Genomic DNA, 22,015 nt, shown 5'->3' with positions numbered 1-22,015 from the left:
GGGCTGGCAACACTTCCATGCTATTATTCAGCATATGTACGTATATGTAGGACTATTTCAGATTTGTTATGCATATGTGAACTATCATAGTAGATCAGTCCATCTGTTCAGTATTCCCCACAGAACTGTGATTGATACCAAAATATTTCAGAACATATACTTTTTTTCTTTTTTTTGTCCTTAGCTTGCCTTCAAGGACAGATATCAAGTTACTGTTGTGCAGCTTCACAAGACATTCACACACTCGGGTGTGAGTGGTTATCCTTACTCACCAGGCTGGCAGCAGAAAGGCTTTTACACTCCCATTAGCAAATGCCCGCAAGAGGCACGGGGGCAGGTCCACACCGGCCCGAGAGGCGCCGGCTCGCGGCAGTCCCCGCAGCAGGCTCGCAGCCGCCCCGAGGCGCCCACCCACACTCCGAGGCCCAGTAACGCCCCCCGGTCCGGGCCCACGGCGAGGCGCGGCAGCTCGGGCTGCCGTCCACCAGCGCCATGAGGGCACCCAGCACGGCCTCGTCGGCCAGAGCGGCCGGCAGCACCCCCCTCTAGACACACCGCGGCAGACGAGTCACCCCCCTGCTCTGACAGCAGGGGAGGGCGCCACCCAATGGCGGGCTTATAGGGCGTGCAAAGCCCTGAAGAGAGAGCCACAATTGGGCGAGGCGGGAAGAGGGTGGGACTAGCCGGGGAATCACCCAATAAAGAACAGAGGGGGCGGGGCTATGGGGCAGCTCTGAGCGCCGACTGGCTGATGCCAGAGGCGGGGCGGGTCTTAGGCAGCGCGCGAAGACTCGAAGGGTTTCCTACCCGGCTGTGCGGCGGGAGGTTTTGTGTGGAGCCGGGACGCGGGTGCCGGCAGCGGCGTCATCGTCGCGCGGGCCGAGCCATGGCGGCGGCTTCTGCTGAGGTGAGTCTTGCCGCTCTGCGCAGCTGGCCATCGGCGGTCCGCTACCTTTCCGCAGGCTCAGGGCTCCTCTAGCCGCGGCGGGGAAACCGGCGGGGATGGCTAGTGAGTGAGGCCGTAGCGTCTTCTCGATACCGGAGCGCGCCGGCAGCTCCGCGCCTTCTCAGGACTCCGCGCCTCGGACAGACTACGCTTCCCAGCGTGCCTTGTGGCGCCCCCTTCTTCCGCCTTTGCCGCGCGCGGTGCATGCTGGGCGGGATCGTGCCCGGCGGGCGCGGGGCATGTCGGGAAGGCCGGTAGCCCTCCCGGGCGCTGGGCATGCTGGGAGGGAGGCTCCGGCCTAGGCGTCTGCAGCGCTGGCCGTGAGGGGTGGCGGCGGTTAGGGCCGGCCCCGGAGGCCGCGGGCGGCCCGGCCCGGCTCGGAGGGGGCCAGCCCCGAACGAGGTGTCCCAGGGCATGTGTGTGCGGGACTGGCACCCTTCCTTTGTGTCCGCGCTGGCAGCCCCTGGGCCCTTGCCCGGGGCTGCTGTCTAGAGAGCAGGCACAGGTGTCCCCGCTGCCACCTGCACCGTGTACAACGCTGCTTTAGGAGATGAAATTGCAAAGTTTCTCATTTTCTCATTGTAATAATCAGTGGAGATCTTGCTGTATGCTGGTTTTTGTTTTTTCCTGTGCAAGTTAAACATTAAACATACTTAAAAACCAATAAAGGTTGATGTTGCATAGTTTCCCCTCCTGTAAATATGAGCTAGTTCTTACAATGAATACTGTGTGTGCATATATTCCTATGTGAAGTGTCAGCCAAGGTCTTGGAATGAAGTTAAGCTCCATGAGTCATTACTGCATAAACAACATTTATCGTAATAAAGAAAATTTTACTTTGTAGCTTCACTTAGAAGATTTGAAATCAAACTTGCAGAAAACCCCTGACAGTGATTCTGACAGCGGACAGGGCAGCTGTGAAACAGGCTCTCCAGGTCACTCCAACAAGGGAGTAGCATCTCTTGATGATAGAGGTCTGTAATATTGTGCCTAGAGGTGATAATAAACGTTTTTCATTTTACAAATAACTTATTGGAAAGTTGAGATTGTGTGATCTTTGGCCTTCTAAAAGTCGCATGTTTTTGTTAACCTATATGAATTCAGACTGCCCTCTTGGTTGCTTAGAATGTGGGCAGAGAGATACCTATGAACATCATAAAAACAATTCCTGAGGTTCAAAAAGACAAATGGGATGTGAATGTCTTAATTGCTTATTTTCTTTCTTTTTTATGATTTGCTTGATCTATCAATGGCAATATGATATGCACTTATTTAGTTACTGTGTTTTTATTATTGTTTGGGGGAACGTTACTAATTATTTGTGAATAATTTTTAGGTTTTTTTTTAAGTCTAAAATCTTAAGACTTTCGCATAAATTTAGGTCAATTATATATTGCATGATAGGAAAAAAGTGGATTTTGAAAACCTGAATTCAAGTTGTTTTGCTATAGTTGTTGAAATCTATGAAATTTAAGAGGTTTACATGTAGAGTTGTATTTAAGCGATTGCTTATTAATTAAGTTCACATCTCTATAACATGCATTCCTTTTTATATATATATTTTGTCAGATTCAGAGGAAGAGATTTTTGTAAGTAAAAAAGGAAAAAGCAAAAGGTTATTTCAGGACAGTGAAAGTGAAGATGAAGAAGACAACAGTGGCTCTTCTAAAAAGAATGATACTCCAGGTGGAGTCATGGAAAATGGAGAGGAAAAGGAGAACATTACCACCCAGAGGAGCAAAAAATCTCATCGGGTTTGCCAAAGTCTGCTGGACAGTGATGACAGTGACACTGGTGACCGACAGCAAATTGAAAACTTTGAAATGAGCAAAAAGTCTGGCTTATCTGAGAATGAGTTTGGAGAGGAGAGACCCCTAAAATCTGGGAAAAAATACAAAAAGCATAAACGTGATTTTGAAGAAGAGACAGCAAAAAAATCTGTAGGAAAATCGAGGAGGAGAAAGGAGAAAGAAAGAAGAACTGACTCTATTAAACAGTTAAAAAAAGAAAAGAAGCCTAGAGCAGAGGTATATATTTTTGACAGAAAATTCCAAATGTTTCCCCAGCTAAGTTAAATTATATTTTTGCACTTGGTTATTGTGTTTCAATACTTCAGCATCACTTGTGTCTACATTACAACAGCAGATGTGGTATCCACAGAGCTATAGTTCTGCTATAAAAAGATAATAGTTTTATTTACAGAGAAAGTACAGATCCTAACACTTGATGATTTAACATCAGTGCATGGGAAGTCAGGCAGGGATAATGATAATGGGTGTCTTCTTGTGACAGAAGGGGTTAAAGAGAAGAAAGTTGATAGAGGTCTATGTTCGTTTGGTAATTCTGTGATCTTAAAAGTGATGTGTTATGCTTCATTTTTTCCCTCTTACTCTGCTCATCAGCAATAGTTAAATGACATCCAGGTTTCTCTTTTCCCCAGTGCAATTATAAGGCTATAGCATCACAAGATGGAAGCAGAGCATACCAGCTAATAGCGTCAGTTCAAATTGAGTGGCCATAGAAACACTGCCAAAAAACAATTTTGAGGATAATAATTATGTTCATTGTTTCTATTTATAAAATATTTGAAGTATTAATTTATTATGTCTGAGAGGTTTTGGTCTTTAGTAGTTCTTGAAAGTCTTTATATATTATAGAGATAGGAAACTGCTCTATGAATTAGTTCATCAACTTGCGGTGCTATGAAGTGAGTATGACTGGCTTTCAGGGCATAAGGTGCTGAAGTATGGGTGGCATAAACCTTTTTTAACTTGTTATCATCAAGACCTTTTGCAAGTAGTCTTAAATTTTTAAGACTGAAGAGGAACTTCTGATATGAACTATGCAAATGCTTTATTCTTATAACAAGCAGGTAGATGGTGGTGAGAGGTATCCTTTTAATGACAGCGGATGTCTTCTTGATGACAAAGAACTTTTCGATAATGGTTTAGAAGAGGAAGAGGAAAATGATTCCCTCCCAGAAGATGAGGAGTCACTAGAAGCTATACGAGCAGCAGTGAAAGACAAAATTAAAAAAAAGAAGGTAACGATACATAGAAATATAAGGTTATTGGTGGGAAGTGTTTTACCTGAGTGTATATCAAACTTTGTTTGTTTGTTTGTTTGTTTTGAACAGTGCTGCTCTTTTGCTATAACAAATAACAAAGGAGAAAGTAGTGTTCTATTCTTTGTTCTTAAGGAAGGACAGATGTTTTCTTAGAAAGATAACACTGCAGTAAAAGTTTTGGAAATCTACCAGAAAAATTGTGCAGCATTTGTGTTTTAATGTTTATGATGACCAATGAAAATTCTGTGCGATTATTTTGACTGTTGACTTGTTTGCCCTTGGTCGTGCCTATGTATCTATTGAAATAAATGAGTCTGCTCTTACGCACTGTAGAACAAAGACCTATTTTCTGAGAATGAAGGCTACAAACATGTGTTTGATGATGAGAATGAGGAACCCATATTTACAGAACCAAAAAGAAAGGTAAAGCATTCCTCTTTTTAAAGCTGTCATGTTAAAGTGACTCTCCTTGAATGTTTTTTGTGTGATATCCTTTAGAACTATCCTATTTTCTGCTGGTTTGGTGTTCTCCTTTTCCTGTTCAACTGGCTGCTTTAGTCTAACTTCTTGCTATTTGAAAGGAGAGGGGGTGAACTCTATTTAGAAAGTATAGATGTAAACCCATATTTTGCTTTGTGACTTTAGAGGCCTTTCTTTTCTTTTTTTTTTTTTTCCCTTAAGGAGCGGAAAGCAGCAAGGTTAAGTAAAGAAGCCATTAAGCAACTGCACAGTGAAACCCAACGACTCATTCGAGGTAAAACTTAAATTTTTTGTAAGTAAAGATATATACTATTAAGATATTTAGGGGAGAAACTGAAAGAACGTATCTGAGAAGCAAGATCCTGCTTTCACTTGGCATGAATTATTCAGAGTTAAAGACTGCAAGACCATTTTTAATCAAGAACCTGTTTAAAGGTAGCTTTGTAATTAAGGAAAAAATCCTGCTGCAAATGTGGTATCTCACTTGTGCCTATAAATTTGTCTTTAACTAGTTATGTAAAGTTAGTTAATATTTAGAAAGTTAGATAGGCATGTAATAAAATTGAAACTGGTCCTGCCATTCTGATATTAACAACATAGTTCTTTTCCTAATGAATTCTGGGCATGTTGCAAACTTGTTCTTCAAGACTGTAAGCTGTTGGAACTCTTCCCAAATACCTGTTTTTGCTATATTCAAATTTAAACGATGCTATTAGAAGCCTTGAAAGCATATTTCTTGAAGCACACTCTTCAAACTTCAAAATCTAAAGTTGAACAGACCATAAACATGAACATTTTTCATAAGGAGACTACATCTGAAGGAAAAGAGGAACTAAAAGCAGATGTGGTGTTTGTGCCTAGTCAGATATCTTTGCTGCAAAGTACTTGTCTCAAGCTCCTTTGAACTTTTGAGATACCAAATCAATGTATACTATAATGCCTTTGATTACTTTTTTTAAAATTTTCTTTCACCTCTTTTCTCTGGTAGAGTCATCTCTGTCTCTCCCGTATCATGTGCCTGAGACTAAAAGCATTCATGAATTCTTCAAGCGTAGACCTCGACCAGTGTGCCAAGGAAGTGCCATGTTATTCCTGAAGTAAGGACTTAAGCCTTCCTCATGATATTTTTTCCATAAATTTTGAGGATAACCAGACTTTGCATGAGGCATGCTATTGGAGTAGTATCACGTACACATCTGTTCTGTATACAATTAGAAACAATATTGTTTCTAGTTTAAGTGTGGCTATTGCTTCGACTGCGAAGTTTTATTAAGAAACTATTGCTATTTGCTAGGTACCTTTAATTCCATAAACACCTGGTAATTAGGAGTGTGTCGTTGTTAAGGCAATCTTTACATAGTCATACCATTGAAGTAATTAGGACCTAACAGTCCATATAAAGTAACATGCAAAGTTACTCTGAAGTACTTTAGACTGAAACCTAACTCTTTACTTGGACAAGTTCTGGTTTTGAATAGTGTATAGTAGAATACTAAAATACTACTATGGTCACAAAATCTCTCTATTTGTTTATACTGTGTTGTGATAAGGTAACTAAATGATATAAACTCAAACCACATTAGCTTCTGTATTTCCTCAAAATAGTTTTCCATACTTATTTCCTTTAATCATTAGAAAATGGTTTCTTTCCTTCTGAGTTTTAAGTAGACCTCTTCTCTCCTTTCACAATAGCCATGTTAATGGATGGTATATTTCTTTTTACTTTTGTTAGGTCAATGAAGTATCAGGTCTCTCTAGATGAAGAAACTGCAGGTACAAAGAATTTAAGCATGGATTGCAAGGATGGGCGGATAGAAGGTGATCAGTCAGCAGCTAGTGAACCAGAAACAAGCCTTAGCAGAGCTGTTAATGCTACTGTGAACAACCTTCTTGCTGATGAAGGAGAGAACTTAACAGAAGACTGTGCTGAAAAGCCCAGACAGGATGATGCTGATATTTACACAATTAGGACTGTAACAGCTGCTAATAATTCAGAAGAACAACAACATTCTAACTTTCTAAGCACTGACTGTAGTGAACAAACGGAGAATGAAATTCCTCTGGCAGCTGGAGAAAATGCCCTTGAGCAAAGAGTCAAAACAGGACCAGAAGCAGCATGTGAAGAACACAGTCAACAAGTGGCACCTAGACTGGTGGCTCAGCCTGAAAAAGTAAGGAAATCCAAGTTGGATAAACTTCGGGAACTGGGGATAGACCTGTCCATCAAGCCAAGGATCTGCACTGACAATGAATCCTTTATAAACCTTGATGAATCTGATTCAAGTAAAGGTATCATTATTACTGTTACTGTAACCTTCTCTGATCTGCCCAAGTGAGCAGAATCAAACTGAATTTAACTGGAAAACCTCTGAGGAAGGTTTAGGCAATCGTGATAGAGCAATTCAAGCATGTTCTCTTACTAGTACAGATTCTTTGCTTTGTGTTAGTGTGCATTTTCTTTCATATGATGCTTAAAAGAGAAGTCTGGACTGCTTACTATTTGCAAGCTCAAAGGAATGCTCAGTTGTAACTAATTAATGATCAGTAATTTATTTCCATTCCGCTCTAGTAAATTATATTAGTACTTAAAGCAGGAGGAGTACTTTTCCAACTGATCTAAAACAGGGCATGCAGTAGTTATCCAGAAACAAAACCAGCCCATGTTCCAAAGTATTGACCACTGATTTTGTTAAAAGTCATAGTTGGATAGCACTCAAATAGCTTACTTCTGTAGAAAAAATGTTCTGAATGTCTTTTAGGTACTGCAATTTGCACATCTGAGTTATTCTTCAATATTAAATCATTGAACCTTTTTTCAGAGCAAGAGTGCCAAAGGTTAAGCAATTCTATAATTCCATTAAATCTACATGTATTAGAAGATATATGAGGATATCTGGGCTAGATGCTACTTCCTTCATAATATGCAGAAAACTGACCTCTGCCAAGAAATAGGGATTTTTTTCTTTTTCTAAGAAGTCTAGTTTTAAATATATGTGTTGACAGAATCTTAGAGATGCCTGGTGACTGAAAGGGTAGACTGTAAATGAAATGAGATACTATGGATAAATCACAGTTAACAGTAAGATGATTTAAAGTTAGTTAATACCATTTAAGTGCAAGTTACAGCAAAATATTGTTCAGTAGCTTACTGTATTATAAATCAAATAGCATTTCTTTTAGAAACGCTAAAATATTAAAAGTTTAGAATTTTTAATTAACTTCCTTTAATATATTCTTACCCTACTCTTGTTACAACTTCAGTACACAAGCTGTTAGGTTTTTTGCTCTTGTAAATGCTATCAAATTCATTTAATTTGCATTTTGAAATTTAATTAATGTGCATTTAAAGAATTAGAAGCCTTGAAAGCACGTTTCTTGAAGCACACTCTTCAAACTTCAAAATCTAAAGTTGAACGGACCATAAACATGAACATTATTCGTAAAGAGACTACATCTGAAGGAAAAGAGGAACTGAAAGCAGATGTGGTGTCAGCAATATTAGTTACGGAAAACCTAGATGAAACAATCCACACAAAGCCAGGTAGGTTTGGGAAGAGAAGTGATGATGGTTGAACTGGAGAACACTTTGTTGCCCCCCTAGCTTTCTTTTCCCCCTCATCTCCTCCTTTCCCCAATCTGCCCCATGAAACACAGATTAAAGAACTCTTATTTCTAGAATTAGTATGTATATGTTTCTTTTGGATGTTTTTTTTTCTAATGTGTATTGCCTGTTTAAAAAAAAGTGGAGAGAGAGACCTCTTAAATTGTACTGGCTATTGAAGAACAGGTTGTCCTACGTCATATATTTGCAACTAGTTCTCTAGATTCTTTTCCATCTGTCTCAATATTTTGTATAAGCATTCGCAAACACTGTTCTCTTCCATCAGCCCTCTAAATGTAACTCTCATATTCCTTGTGTGCTATTCTCATTTAGTAGTTCTTCCATCCCTAATTATTTCTATACTGCAATTCTTAATAGTATTAAGTATATATATATTTGCAAGTAGAATACATGTGAATGTGACTGTCACATTAAAAGAAACAGATTATTTGACTGGTACTGTAGGCATGTATTATTTTTAGCTGCTCTTAATTATCTCATGTGCTATAGCACATCTGCCCATGGCAATTGGAAGCTGTTCCCAAAAGACACAGTAGAAAGACGGACCCTACTATTCGAAGGCTGTGCCAGTGGCATCTATGGATAATGAGAAATCTTGATAATTCATGAGATTCTGTTGCCTCTCTAAATGGAACTCGTTGAAGCTAGGTGCTCTAGTTCTTCAAGCTGCCAGATCAATTCATAAAAAAAATTTAAATAAGTAGTTTTTTAATTCCTCTTTTTGTGCACAGAGATATATTAATTGGATGTTTGAAGCAATAAAGCTTAAGGATTCACTGTAGTACATCTAATACATAAACTTGTTCATTTCTGTGTAGGTGAAAAGCTACAAGCATTGAAGGCTAAACTCCAGGAGGCCATGAAACTCCGCAGAACTGAGGAACGCCAAAAGCGGCAAGCCCTGTTTAAACTAGATAATGAAGACATGTTGGAGGAAGAGGAGGAGGAGGAGGAGGAAGAGATGACAGATGAGTCTGAGGAAGAGGAAGAAGGCAATCATGAGGTTTATATGCAGCATTTTTATATAACCTATTCAACTCCTTGGCTCTGGTCATCTTTCATAATTAGAAGTTGTACATTTATTGGGGTAATTGCCAAATAGTTCTGAAGAGTATGAAAAATTGTTACAATTAGAATTTTCAAGATTTTACTTACCTAAAACTGAACTTATTAGTATTTTCTTTCTTTGACTTAACAGTATTAAACCTAAAAATAAGCATATGAAAGATTCTAGTGCTACTTGCTCTTTTTATATATCCTTGGCTCATTGTGCACAGAGGACAATTTTCGTGGTACGTATGCATACCTAACTGAAATCACCTACCTGGTCTGGGGTAGGATTAGCCATAGCTTTTCCTTTTTAAAATGGATCTGAATGGCGTGGCTATTCCAATTAGCACCTCTGTGCTAATTTGCTCAGAGTGGGATATCCAGGCATATGTAAGAACTGGCAATGCCAGTCTGTTTCATCTTCCATGTGTTAAAATTTTTCTTCTAAAAGTATCCATGAAAGTAGACGGATCAAAGCAGTAAACACTACATACCTGATTTTTCTTTTTCCTTTTTTAAGACTGTGGAATTTCTCCTTCGGGAGGCAGAGGAAGATGATGAAGATTTAGAAGAGAAACACATTGAAGATGGTGATAAAGAAACTGATAAGGAATCAATTGATGGAGAAAAGGTGGATAAAACTGTGCACTGTGATCCTGTTCCCAAACCACCTTCAACAGAGTCTACATTGATGCTGTTTAAAGACAGCTCCTCCAAAATGGGGTAAATGAATCAACCTTTAGAAATGGTGCCCAAGCAATTTTAAATCTGATTAATATATATGTTAGTATTCCATGCTTTAGTATAAGCATATGTGATGTCCTTTTAAAGTGCCTTTTATAAGCATTTTTTCTGTCTAGTTCCAATAGTTATACATGCATTCATATGTATATATATTGCTAGAAAACCAAACAACTGCAATTGTTATCAGCTAAATTTTCTATTTCTTAATTGAAGTCTGCCATGTGCATTTTTTGTGTGTTACTGTGTTTTTTGCTGATAGGCTTAATTAAACAATAGAACTTCGTCTGGTATATATTAGCAAATACGTTTTATTTAATAAATTGCAGATATTCTCTTCCTGATGAGAAACTTGAAATAGAAGAATCTGCAGACAAAGGAGCTTCCAAGTTAGGTAAAGTGTATCTACTATTATAACTACTTTTTTTTTGTTTTTTTTTTAAGGGCACATGTAGAATGTTCTAATTACTATTGGTATTCAATATTTCTATTATTTCATCATCTGTACAGTTGGAGAGTATGATTATAAATTTTTTGATGAAGGACTGAAAGGGCTTGAAAGAAGCAAGGGAGTATAAAACTAAAAGTGATATTGGTAAAAATGTAGGAACAATCAGAAATCAACAAGGTGAAATGCAGTAGAAAAGTGTGATGTGGCTCATCTGTAGAGAAGTCCAGCATATAAGTACAAAGTAATGTATTTCTGGCAAGATGTTGGTGTTGCAGAATAGCATCAGAAGTTTTTACTGGCCACACATGAAATTGAGTAAAAGAATATGACGCTTTTACAAAAAGTCAGGTATTTGGGAATGAAATAATAAGAACTTCAAACTAGAAAACTCTGATACAGGTGCTAGAGAGGTCTCAGAAATGTTGCCTTCAGTTTTGGCATTGCATTTTAATAAGATGTAGACATATTGCACAATAGATGAACAGAATGTGAATTTGAAAGAAATGAATTTATTTTGTCTGGAAAGGAGACCGGGATGAATATAGTTGTCTTTCAGAATATAGTAAGATGTCATGAAGAAACAGCAAATAGCTATTTTTCATGCCCCCTGCATATACTAAAGGAAGAATTTAATTCATTTATGGTTTGCTTATAAACAGGGAAAACTTTATTAATACAGGAGTTAAGCATTATATTAAAATATTTGCTTTCTTTTTAGAAGATGATGATTCATTTTCTCTGCCAACACCGGCAAAAGATAATAGCCATAACAGCAGCTTTGAGCTAATTGGCTCCATGATTCCATCATATCAGCCCTGCAACAAGCAGATGTCACGTGGAGGGAACTTTTTATCTGCAGCAGGAGGTTTCAGGTCACCCTCCCCAGGTTTTTTCAAAACAAGCTTTATCAGTTCTGCTTCCAAGGTAAGATTCTCAGTCCTATTCATGTCATATACTAACACAATGGATAATGAATAAATACATTTAATTCTGATTGTCATATATGTAAAAAATAACAATAGCAGAAGAAGGCATCTAGCTAACATGCTTTATGTGACTAAGATTTCAGAAAAGCAAGCTCTCCCTAAAGTTTAAAATGTCTCCATAATGGAGTGAATTAAAAGACATTATAAAAGCTTACAATCTAAAGCTTCAAAGAAAAGATGTTATAACCCACTTCTGGTATCTAAAGTATATTTGTTGTATATTTTCTTAAGTATACTCACATGGGCTACACAACTTCTCATGTCAGTGAACTCTTAATGATATATCAGAACAATGTGGGTATACTTTAATTTCTTTTAAGCCTGCCTGTTGTTTATCCTTTAAAATAGCTTAAATGTTTTATCCAGTTCTTGCTTTTGATTTCTAGGGTTGCAAAGCAAATAACTTGTACATTTTTACATTCCATTGTATAGAGCTCAGGAAAGATGTCTGAGCCCTCTCTTCCCATAGAAGATTCCCAGGATCTGTATAATGCCTCTCCTGAGCCTAAGAGTTTATTTCCAGGGCCTGGAGAGTCACAGTTTCAATTTTCTCTGGAAGATGACACTCAGAGCCAGCTGCTTGATGCAGATGGGTAAGTTACAGGTATAAAGGATGACATTTTATGCCCTTTAACCAAAATAGGACATATAGATCAGCACTTGGGATTTAGGAGGATTCTTCTAGGTTATATAGAGAGGTTGTAGAGTAAATAGCTTATGTTCTTCTGTGCTTTGGTAACTTTTATATAGTACACTGTGTCGATGAGAACCTTCTTTTACTAATCAGTTTTATTTCTCATTTTAATATAAAAGAGCAAAAATGACACGTTTAGTGTATGTACATAAATATTTTTTCAAATGTTCTTATTTGTATTTACATTATCAAGTAAATCAGCAATTGTGAAAGATGTTGTGATTTGAATGTATCTGGCGTACGCTTTCAAGATATATTAATTAAGGAAGCGGACCGATAGCAGTTATTCAAAAAGACAAAAGTAGATCAGAAATCAGATTCAAGTGTGGAACCCCATAATGTTACTTGTACAATAATCATAGGAAATTTTCTGGAGAAAAGCTCTTCTACTGGTCAAAAATGAAAATTACAAGATTTTTCTAATCAAAGACTTTTTTTCAGATTTTTGAATGTTGGACAGCATAGGAATAAATATCAGTCCTCAAAGCATCGGCTGACTCTGGCTAGTATGGATGAAAATGCAATGGATGCCAACATGGATGAATTACTGGACTTGTGTTCTGGACAGTTTAGCAGTCAAACTGAAGACGTGCCAAATACCAACAGCAGCACAAAGCAGAACATGGAAGAATTGCTCAATCTTTGTTCAGGAAAATTTGTATCTCAGAGTATGTTCTAAAATTCTGTTCCTAGCTTTGCTGGTGACCTGATCTATAAGTTTTACACTAACATACACTTTAGTTCTGGTCACTAATACAAAATTTGGAACTTCTGAGCATTCTGAGAGCTTTAACAATTTGTCACCTTCATAGGTGCATGATAACGTGTCATTTCTAAGATGCTTTCTGATGTTCTAGGAGCTCAAACATCTCTGTCTAATAAGTTATCTTACTCCTTTTTTGCAGCAGGTTCTCCAACATGGGCCTCTTCAGCATCTTCTAAGGCTGAAAAAGACAGTGACATAGAAGATCCAATGGCAGAAGCTCTAGCGCTTTGTTCAGGCTCCTTCCCAACAGACAGGTTAGTGTTATTCTTCATAGATTTATGAGAGTTTATAGTGGCAGTTGTCACATTTCACTCTTGATATGTTTTCCTCTTTCAACATCGATTCAAAATGTCACAAGAGAAAGTGTGGTGATGAAGGGGAGGAATATTGCAAATTGCTCAGTAGTCATTCCTTAAATCAGCAGCATATACTGACAGAAACATAAGGAAATACAGAATGTGACAGCTACTGTAAAGGGAGATACATCTTTGTCTTTCAGTGATACTGGAAGTTCTTCAATACACTTTTCACTAGTTCTGAAGAAAAGACTGTTAGGGATTAATAGTCCCGAAAGAAAGACTGTTAGTAATTAGGACTTTAGGCTTCTGGGCTGTTGCCAGACTGCAAGAACCATGAAATTTTCTCCACTGTTTAAACTGGAAAGGCATATTAGTGCTTGACAAAAGGATAGTGAGGCTTAACAAACGAGAATATTGAAGGAATTGGAGATTATTGAAGGAATCAGAGTAAATTTGGAAATCAATATTTGCCCCATGATTTCTGCAATTAAAGACCTGAGGACTTGAAACATTAATGCTAATGGGGGTTTTAAGCATCTAAAGCTACGTGCTGTTGGGAGGCCATAGCTCTTCAGACTCTTTCTTAGATAGTTGCCTGAGAACAGCTAACATGACAGTTGCAGTCTTTCTTTGAATTATTGCAAAGCCATTGTTGTTGGTCAAATGAAAGCATGTATTTCTTTCATTAATTTTTCCCATAGGGAAGAAGAAGATGAGGAAGAGCAAGAAGAACTTGGTGATTTTCAACTTATAACAGATGACAATGCCTTTGATAGTGAAGAGGTATGAGCTGATGGAACAAAGTGATTGCTGCAGTGTTCTGACTATAAGAAATGCATTTATCTTTTCATCATTTTTAAATATATCCATCAGTGCAAAGTATCATGTCTTCCTGAACAAGTTACTGAGGTATTTTTAAGACTAGTTTGGATCACTAAAAATGTCTGCTTAATATTCCAATATACTGGATAAAACAACTTAGCTTAGCAAGTCCTTTGCAGTCTGTAGTGTTATAGTCTGTATTTATTGATTGAAGGACAGGGGAGGCTGATATTACAAAACAATCCACTTGCAGAAATTCCTACATTTCTGTTGTTTGTTTTGTTTTGTTTTGTTTTGTTTTTTTTGGACAGGATGAAAAAAGTGATGATGATGATGCTGAAGAAGCAGAAATTAGTGATGAAGAGGAGCTGTTGAGACATAGACTGGGCTTGAAGAAAAAACTGTAAGTAGATTTATTTTATCTTAACTGCCAGAAAGAATAGAATATTAATAGCAGTAGAAATTTTATCTATAATTCCTTCTCCTACCTCAGTATTAATGGCTTGAGCACAGCTGTTTCTTATCAAGCTACTGTTTATGTGGCTCTGGTGTTTGGTTTTATGCTTTGGTGCTGTTGGGTTGCATGAGTTTAACCATGTTGATAGTGGGCTGTAGAGGAGTGAGTAACACTTAAAATAGAAAGCAAAAGGCTAGGATAAAAGCAATGCAATGCTTTTTTCACCAGAAAAGCGATTAGGAGAGTGTTGCTCTCATTCCTTGTATCTTAAGGTATTTATTCTAGTAAGTGAAACATCTAGTTGACACTTATTGTGATTACATTTGGTAGACAATTAGCAAGAAATCTAGTAGATGACAATAATCTGGGGTATGGCACATTGGCAGGCTGTGTAGGTAAGTGTGCAAGAACTCTAGTCCTTTCAAATGTTACAGGTGAATCAGTTTCTCTTCTATGATAGGTGCTAATTTTATCTCAAAATATAGACCTTGCTTTTGGAAGATTTGTGTGATGATTATGAATCTGCCAAACTGAACTCTTTTAACATTCTTTTATAGAAAACTACAGGATTTCATGGAAGATGAGGCAGAGCTGTCAGGGAGTGATGTGGGAAGTGAGGATGAATATGATGGCGAAGACCTGGATGAATATGAAGAAGAGATTATTGATGAGGAACTCCCTACTGATGTGGAATTAGAAAATCAAATCCAGAAACTACACATGTCAGTGACAGTATGGGTATATGTTTGTGTGTGAAGTTATGGCTCTCGGGTATAATCTGAACTAACCCAAACTTCTTTCCTGTGTTTTAATAGGAAGGCAATGCTTGATGATGACAAGCGTCAGTTACGCTTATACCAAGAGAGGTATCTCATTGATGGGGACCTGCACAGTGATGGCCCTGGCAGAATGAGAAGATTCAGATGGAAGAACATAGGTGCCTTTCTGATTCATAGTCAGTAAATAGGGGTGAAAGTTTGGAAAAGGTCATTGGGTAAAAGGTGCATAGTATGTCCTGAATGTTTCCTTTGGAAATAAGTGATACTATGTATTTAAATAGTCATTTTTTTTTTTGTTTCAAACAAGGTGGAGGACACTTAATGCACTAGAGAAAATTCCTGGTACACTGGCTCTGCCTTTGACACAAGACTTACTTATTCATAATAGTGCAGACTGGAGACTGTCCTTGGGTTCTGCATAGAAACCAGTAAATTAAGAAACCAGTAAATTAAGGAGAAACATTCCATGTTTTAATGGTAGTGAGGAGTAAGCAGTGGACTAGGGCAAATGTAAATTTTAATACTTATTTGCTCTTGGCTACTAAGTTACCCTGTATATTTAAATAAGAATGTGGTTTACGTATATGTAAGGAACACAGATTCTGTCTGCAGAATGCTTGAATATCCTGCCTTAGTACTTCTCTGTATTCAGAGCTGGCCAAGTGGTTCTAATATTGTCCAATGATGTACAGTACTTCCTGTAGGTATGTTTCCACTGGATCTTTTATCTCTGTTTTGCTAGATGTTCTGGTTCCAGCTGTTATCCATCTAAATGAAAGAAAGCATTCTGCGTTTAATTCACTTCTGAAATATATTTTCCAGAATTGTTTAGAAAAGATAATTCTTTTCTTTTCTTGTCTAGATGATTCTTCACAGATTGACTTGTTTCAGAGAGAGTCAGATGATGATGATGAAAATGAAGAGCTTGATGAGACAGAGGCAAAGTGGAGAAAAGAGCGATTTGAGCGAGAACGGTGGCTTCGCGAGCAGGTATTGATTATTTTTCAATAAGGTATCTTGTTAATCCTTCTCAATACCAACCAGATGTGAAATTGTTAGGTGATCAGGTTAAACTCCGAAAAAAAATACTGTTCATAAACATATCCTTGTTCATGTTCTCAACATGAGTTTTGCTCTTTTTCTCTTCTACAAATATTTAAAGCGGGAGCAACTAACTCAGAATTCAGAAGGGAGAGGCAAAGGAACTGTGTTCTGAAACAAGTCACTATCAAAGCTAGAATAGGTTTCTTGTACTGGGAACATAACTCCATGTTTTAGAAGTTTCAGCATTAGGTTAGCTTTGTCAACTGAATATGATGTTGTTCATTAATAGAATGAGGATGATAAAGTATCTAACAAATCACAAGGAACTTTTTCAATGGGGAAAAAAAGAATATATAAATCAAATGTAATAAAAGAGCTTGGTCTACTTGAATTACTGAATGAAATGTTCATTCTTAATGTAAGCTTTTTCAATTTGACAAAATACCTTCTCTGCTACAGAAGGAAAAAAACAAAGAGGAGGAGGAAGAGGAGGAGGAAGTCGGTGAAGATAGCCAATTTATGAAACTAGCAAAAAAAGTAACTGCTAAGTCCCTACAGAAGAAAGGTAAGTCCACTTCTTATTGAAGTGGCAACCACATGAGAGAGAGAGTTTAACTTTCAGTTGTTGCTACCTAGTCTCCAGTATCTATCAGTAGTATAAAGCTGCAGATTACTTTTGTCTGCAGCTTTAATTGTCTGTTGTCAATTCTGAGTTCTTTAGTTTGATATAAAATTTATTTTGATAGAAAATTATATTCTTTCATATGAAGTTCAAAAACTAACATTCTCCTCATTGTCTCTGTTAGCAAGCCCTGTAGTAGTGGCTCAAGAAACACAACTGTTGCCCAGGAACCCATTTGAAGCGTTCAGACCTGCCACTGATGTCCAGGTTGGTAATGGTTTTGAAGAAGGCTATTTCCATACTGCATCTATAGAATGCATCTAAGTCAACTAATCCTAGATTCTGGCCATCAGTGCTTTGTATGGTGGTGAGGAAATACTCGGTAACATGTTAGTAGGGAATAGTCTCTTCTGTGAAGAGTAGGCTACTAAAAGAGCTGTCATGGTTGTGTGTGTGGCTTAACGTAGCATTTCTTTATTCTTCAGCTAAAAAATGGATCTCTCTTGAATAGACCTAAAGCTGTACTTCAGAAGCTAGCAGCAATGTCAGAACTTAATCCAAATGCTCCTCGAAATTCAAGGAATTTTGTCTTTCACACACTTTCTCCAGACAAGAGCGAAGATGCAAAGGAGAAATCAAAACTTCAGGTAAAGATTTATGTGGGAATATATTGTCAGTTGTGTAATGTTCTGCTGTGTTATAGACTGCTGGCTGATTATGCAGCTCTTACTAGATTATTTAAGAGTACAGATGTTAAGTATTGCTGAGCAGTTTGCAGCATTGGTATTTTAAATATTTTCAGTGATGTCCAGTTGTACAAGTATGTGCTCTCGCACCAAAGATGTACTCATATAATTCAGAATTTAAACTGTTTGGAAATTTTGTTTTTACTAATGTATCCTTCTCCTTTATAGGTGAAGAAAAGAGGTCCTACTGCAGTAATAACATCCCTGGCCAAGCGGCCCAGGATTGACAGCACAGCACAAACGAGTCAAAGTCGAAGCATATTCCAGTACTTGGAGAGCTGAATGTTTCTGTTTAGGGCCAGAAGTTATATCTTGTCTCTTTGCCAACTGCAGTTTGGTTTGCAAATCTCTGTCAGCAATCATCCAGAAAGAAAACAGTTGCTATACTTCCTTTACTCTGCTGCCATTTAGCAAGTTCCAGTAATTTCCAGGCAATGGTCTTGTTTATTCTTCTTAGTCTTTCTCAGTGTTCCATGGCAGACAAGAAAGCACGCAATCCATACCTGGACTGGAATGAAATGCTAACTTGATCTCTGCCCAAGCATTAAGGAAATTTACACTACTGTATACAGTCCTCACAACTTCAAGTGTTTCAGCAGTATCTATTCATTATTGAAAATACTGTTCATGTGATAGGTATGATGCAAAGATGCTGCAACAAATTTAAAGCACAGATGAAGGAAGTATTCCTGCAATTTTGGATAAGAAGGAAACAGTGTTAAATACAGCAGGACGTATGTTGTTTATGCTTTCATTACTGACTTAACTATGGTTCCCTTCAATGTTTTATTTTCTCTAACATTAAGCATTTACTATCTTGGTGTCTTGAGATGTTCTAGTTTACACTTCAAATATATACTTAAAAAAGGAAAAAAGCACCAGTCTTTTATGAGGCCGTATGATCGAGATTTCTTTCCAAGCTTTTATTACTGTTTATATTCATAGGCATGTGTATGAATGTGTGTGGAGAGGGAAGAACGTGAATGGCAGATACAGGAGAGAAAAAGATGTGCAGGTTTTTTGTTTGATTTTGGAGTCTTTTGCTTTGTTTGAACAACTAAAGGCTCTCTTAAATTACCTGTCCCCTTGTTTTCATTCAAGCTGCAGTCCTCCATGGCAAATAATCCCTTTCTGAACAGCTAGAAATGAAAGGCCTTCCCTAGAATGAGGAAAGGAGATAATAAGGACCCATTATTCACAACTCTTCTAGATTGTATGAAAGAAACTTAGGATGTAACTAGAATATACAGCATCTCTGATTATATGCTGAATGTGTAAAAAGTAGAGACTTGATTATGGTAACACAATGCCCTGTTCTGTGAGACTGAACATCTTTCTAAGACTTCATTTCAAATACTTATGTTGCTGACTCTGTCAGAGAAGAATCTTGAACTGTAAATTTTGTAATATCATAAGCATACGCCTGGTGTGCTACATGTAAAATATTTTACTGTATATTATGTTTATAAAGAATTATGGTACAAATTGGAGTGCAATTTTACAATAAAACCTGTTTTTAATTTTAGAGGCAGTTGGAATTAATTTATAGGATTTCACTCAAGTTGTGTACATGTGTTTTTTTTCAAAATGTTCATCTATTTTTTCTTTTCTTTTTGGTAACAACAACTGAATCCTTCAGTAACAGCTGCACTAATATTGAAATATAGCAAAAACTACCTTCCCATGTTTATTGGAGTGTAAATTCTCAAGTCTTCCACTTGGATTACATTTGCATAAAATTCTTGGCCGTAAGAATATATTTCTTTTTAATGCTTCTGTAGTTTTAGTTTTGTTAGTTCCTTTGTCATTGGCTTGAGGTGTGCTTGCTGGCTTTATTGAATTTGAACCGGTACTCTAGACATGGCATCTCAATCTAGCCCCTTAGAGTTTGTTTGTTTGTTTTGCTTTCGAATAGCTGGATATCCTTATTTTACTTTGCATATAGAGCAAACTTGGCCACACTGCTCCTGGCTGTGCATATACAGTAGCTTGGCTAATGTCATCCTCTCCAAAAGCAGAGGCAATGTGCACTTAAGCCTCTGTGGGTGTTTTAAATTTACAAACACATCTCCAGTTCACTCACAGCTATGGTAGTAGCATTACACTTGCTGAGAACTCTCTCTACTGGGACTTAATTATGAATGTACTAACAATAAGATAAATATTGGTACCCAGTGGCGTGAACTCTGAAGTCCCTCGAACTTTCAATTCTTAACTCCCTTAACATCTCATTGAGAGCGCACTTTGGAGATTGCAGTGGTGTTAATCTATGTTAAATTAGTTTCATTTATTACCTGCCTCATAGAATGCTGAGACACAGCACCTCAGAAAGATTCTTAGTCTTTTTTGCTTACTGAAGTTTATATGCAAACTATAATCTTCAGGAATGCAGTGCATGAAAACATTTTCCGAGTGTTAACAATAAAAAAAACCTCACAGTTGCATGAGATTTTTGTCAAATATGTTGTGCTTTTCACTTTTTTTAATGTGTCTGTCCTTTAGAAGTGCAGTAGGTAAAGACTGCAAGTCTCAGTATAGGACAGATCATTATTCAGAAGATGAGAAACAGAGTGGGATTGGAAGGGCTATGATTTGACAATTCAAATCTATTTTTAATGCTTCTAACAATTTTAATAATTAGCATAGCTGGATCTGGGGCATTTGAAAATTTGTTTATTTTTTAGGGAAGCAAATGAAGGAGGAAAAATCCTTTATCAGCAATCTCTAAGGGCAACTTAATTGAAAGTGGATTACTGAATATCCAGTTAATTGTCTGTGTTTACACTGATTTGTAAATTATACTAATTCAGCACAGATTTACAAGGAAAAAAAAATTCAAAAGCTGCAACATCCAGCAACTTTTCTTAGTTTCACAGTTAATTCCTGCCACTAGAGAGCAGTAATAGATTATCCTTCCTCTAGGAAAAGGGGGATGAAGTGCGATTAAATCTTAAAATTTACTCTGACTCAAAGGGAAATTGTTATAGTTTTCCATGCTCTGCAGAACTGTAAAGGGTTAGATGCAAATTAGCCACTTCCTTAATTAGACATATACTTTTTCATGCAGAGGTAGTAGCTTTAAGAGGTATCTGGTGGAGGAAGAATCCCTCCAGAAGTTTGTCTTTGCCATAGCGGTCTCAGAGACCTCTGCGCGGGACGTGTTGCTGGGCACAAAGATGGCATTTGTTCTGCCTTCCCTCGGAATAGAGCTGCTACCCAGGAAGAAAAAAGGATGTTTCGCTTGTTCCAGAGCTAATTATTTTAAGTAGGAAAATACTATCAGGCCTGAAGAGCTTTTAATTTGAAATACAGGGAGCGGGAAGAAGATTTCTGGCTATTGTTGCTCCGTGTAAACATTTAACACCCCCGGTCCCCCAGGTAGAAAACCTCCGCGGAGCCGAGGGCGTGCAGAGCCCTGTGCCGAGCCCCGCGTGCTGCGTCCCGCGTGGGAAGCGCCGTCCGGGCGGCGCTTCGGGGCGGCAGGGGCGAGAGGCCGCGGGCAGCTCTTACGGGAGGGGCTGCACCGCGCCCCGAGACGCTGCCGCTCCTCGTGCCGGGCTCCCCGGTGCCACCGGGGACGAGAGAGCCGCGGTCCCGGCCGCGGTCCCTCTCCGCGCCGCTGCTCCGCCGCGCTAGCTCGGCGCTGGCTTCTCGTTTTCCGCTATCGGTTCGTTCGCTCCTCCCGGCGCTGAGATGATGCAGTTGCGCTAAAAGGGAGGAAAAAAAAACAAAACCCTCTCCCTTCTGCCGCGGGAAGTGCCAAGCGCTATCCCAGGCTGGCCGACCCGGCTGAGCGAGGGAAGACGGGGACCAGCCGCCGCGGAGAGGGGTGAAGGGGCGGGAAGGAGCCGCGCTCACAGCACCCCCCCCCCCCCCCGGGGCAGGGGCCATTTCGGCCTTGCTGGAGGCGGGAGAGCCCCTTCCATGCCGTCGTCGGGGGCTTCGCCAAGGGCTGGTTGGCGCTCGGAGCCCGGATCCGCGGTGCCCGCCGCCGGCTTTGCCCGGGAAGCAAGGCCCAGTCCTGACGCCGGAGCAGGGCGGCTCCAGCGGGGCCGTCACGGCCCTCGGCGCCGGGCCTCGGCCTCCCCGCCCGCGGTGCTGCCTCCCGGCTCGCGGCGCTGGGCCTCGGCCTCCCAGCTCGCGGCGCAGGGCCTCGGCCTCCCCGCTCGTGGCACAAGGCCTCGGCCTCCCCGCCCGCGGCACAAGGCCTCGGCCTCCCCGCCCGCAGCGCCGGGCCTCAGCCTCCCCGCCCGCGGTGCTGCCTCCCGGCTCGCGGCACAAGGCCTCGGCCTCCCCGCCCGGCGCAGGACCTCGGCCTCCCCGCCCGCGGCCGGGCGCCTTGCGGGCCCGTGGGGCCGGCTCGGGGCGCCACTGCCCGCCCGAGGGGCCCGGCTCCCACGAACCTGAACCACGGCGCGGGAATTCAAGCCGAGCTGGTAAGCG

General features: G+C 39.5%; 1 protein-coding gene across 1 annotated transcript; it reads left to right on the top strand.

Moving 5' to 3' along the window:
- The first annotated feature begins 886 nt into the window (after window positions 1-886).
- On the top strand, window positions 887-17,854 carry CLSPN (claspin). The gene is made up of 25 exons (XM_062594371.1): window positions 887-907; window positions 1,791-1,920; window positions 2,516-2,973; window positions 3,816-3,989; window positions 4,347-4,436; window positions 4,695-4,767; window positions 5,482-5,590; window positions 6,226-6,782; window positions 7,843-8,034; window positions 8,934-9,118; window positions 9,686-9,888; window positions 10,236-10,300; window positions 11,076-11,281; window positions 11,776-11,936; window positions 12,479-12,705; window positions 12,943-13,057; window positions 13,804-13,885; window positions 14,236-14,327; window positions 14,939-15,103; window positions 15,197-15,318; window positions 16,023-16,150; window positions 16,664-16,769; window positions 17,011-17,093; window positions 17,312-17,473; window positions 17,741-17,854. Exons 1-25 carry the CDS (start codon window positions 887-889, stop codon window positions 17,852-17,854), a joined length of 4,020 nt encoding a protein of 1,339 aa, XP_062450355.1.
- Window positions 17,855-22,015: the final 4,161 nt, after the last annotated feature.

The sequence above is a fragment of the Rhea pennata genome, chromosome 23 (assembly GCF_028389875.1).
Source record: "Rhea pennata isolate bPtePen1 chromosome 23, bPtePen1.pri, whole genome shotgun sequence".
NCBI classification, from domain to species: domain Eukaryota; kingdom Metazoa; phylum Chordata; class Aves; order Rheiformes; family Rheidae; genus Rhea; species Rhea pennata.
The sequence above is the reverse complement of the archived record's forward strand: the minus strand, read 5'-3'. Positions and strand labels throughout refer to the sequence as shown.

Coding starts and splice junctions, on each gene's coding strand:
- CLSPN (XM_062594371.1), top strand. CDS start 887: ATGGCGGCGGCTTCTGCTGAG. Junction 2,974..3,815: donor AAAAGAAGCCTAGAGCAGAG/GTATATATTTTT, acceptor TCTTATAACAAG/CAGGTAGATGGTGGTGAGAG. Junction 9,119..9,685: donor AGGAAGAAGGCAATCATGAG/GTTTATATGCAG, acceptor TCCTTTTTTAAG/ACTGTGGAATTTCTCCTTCG.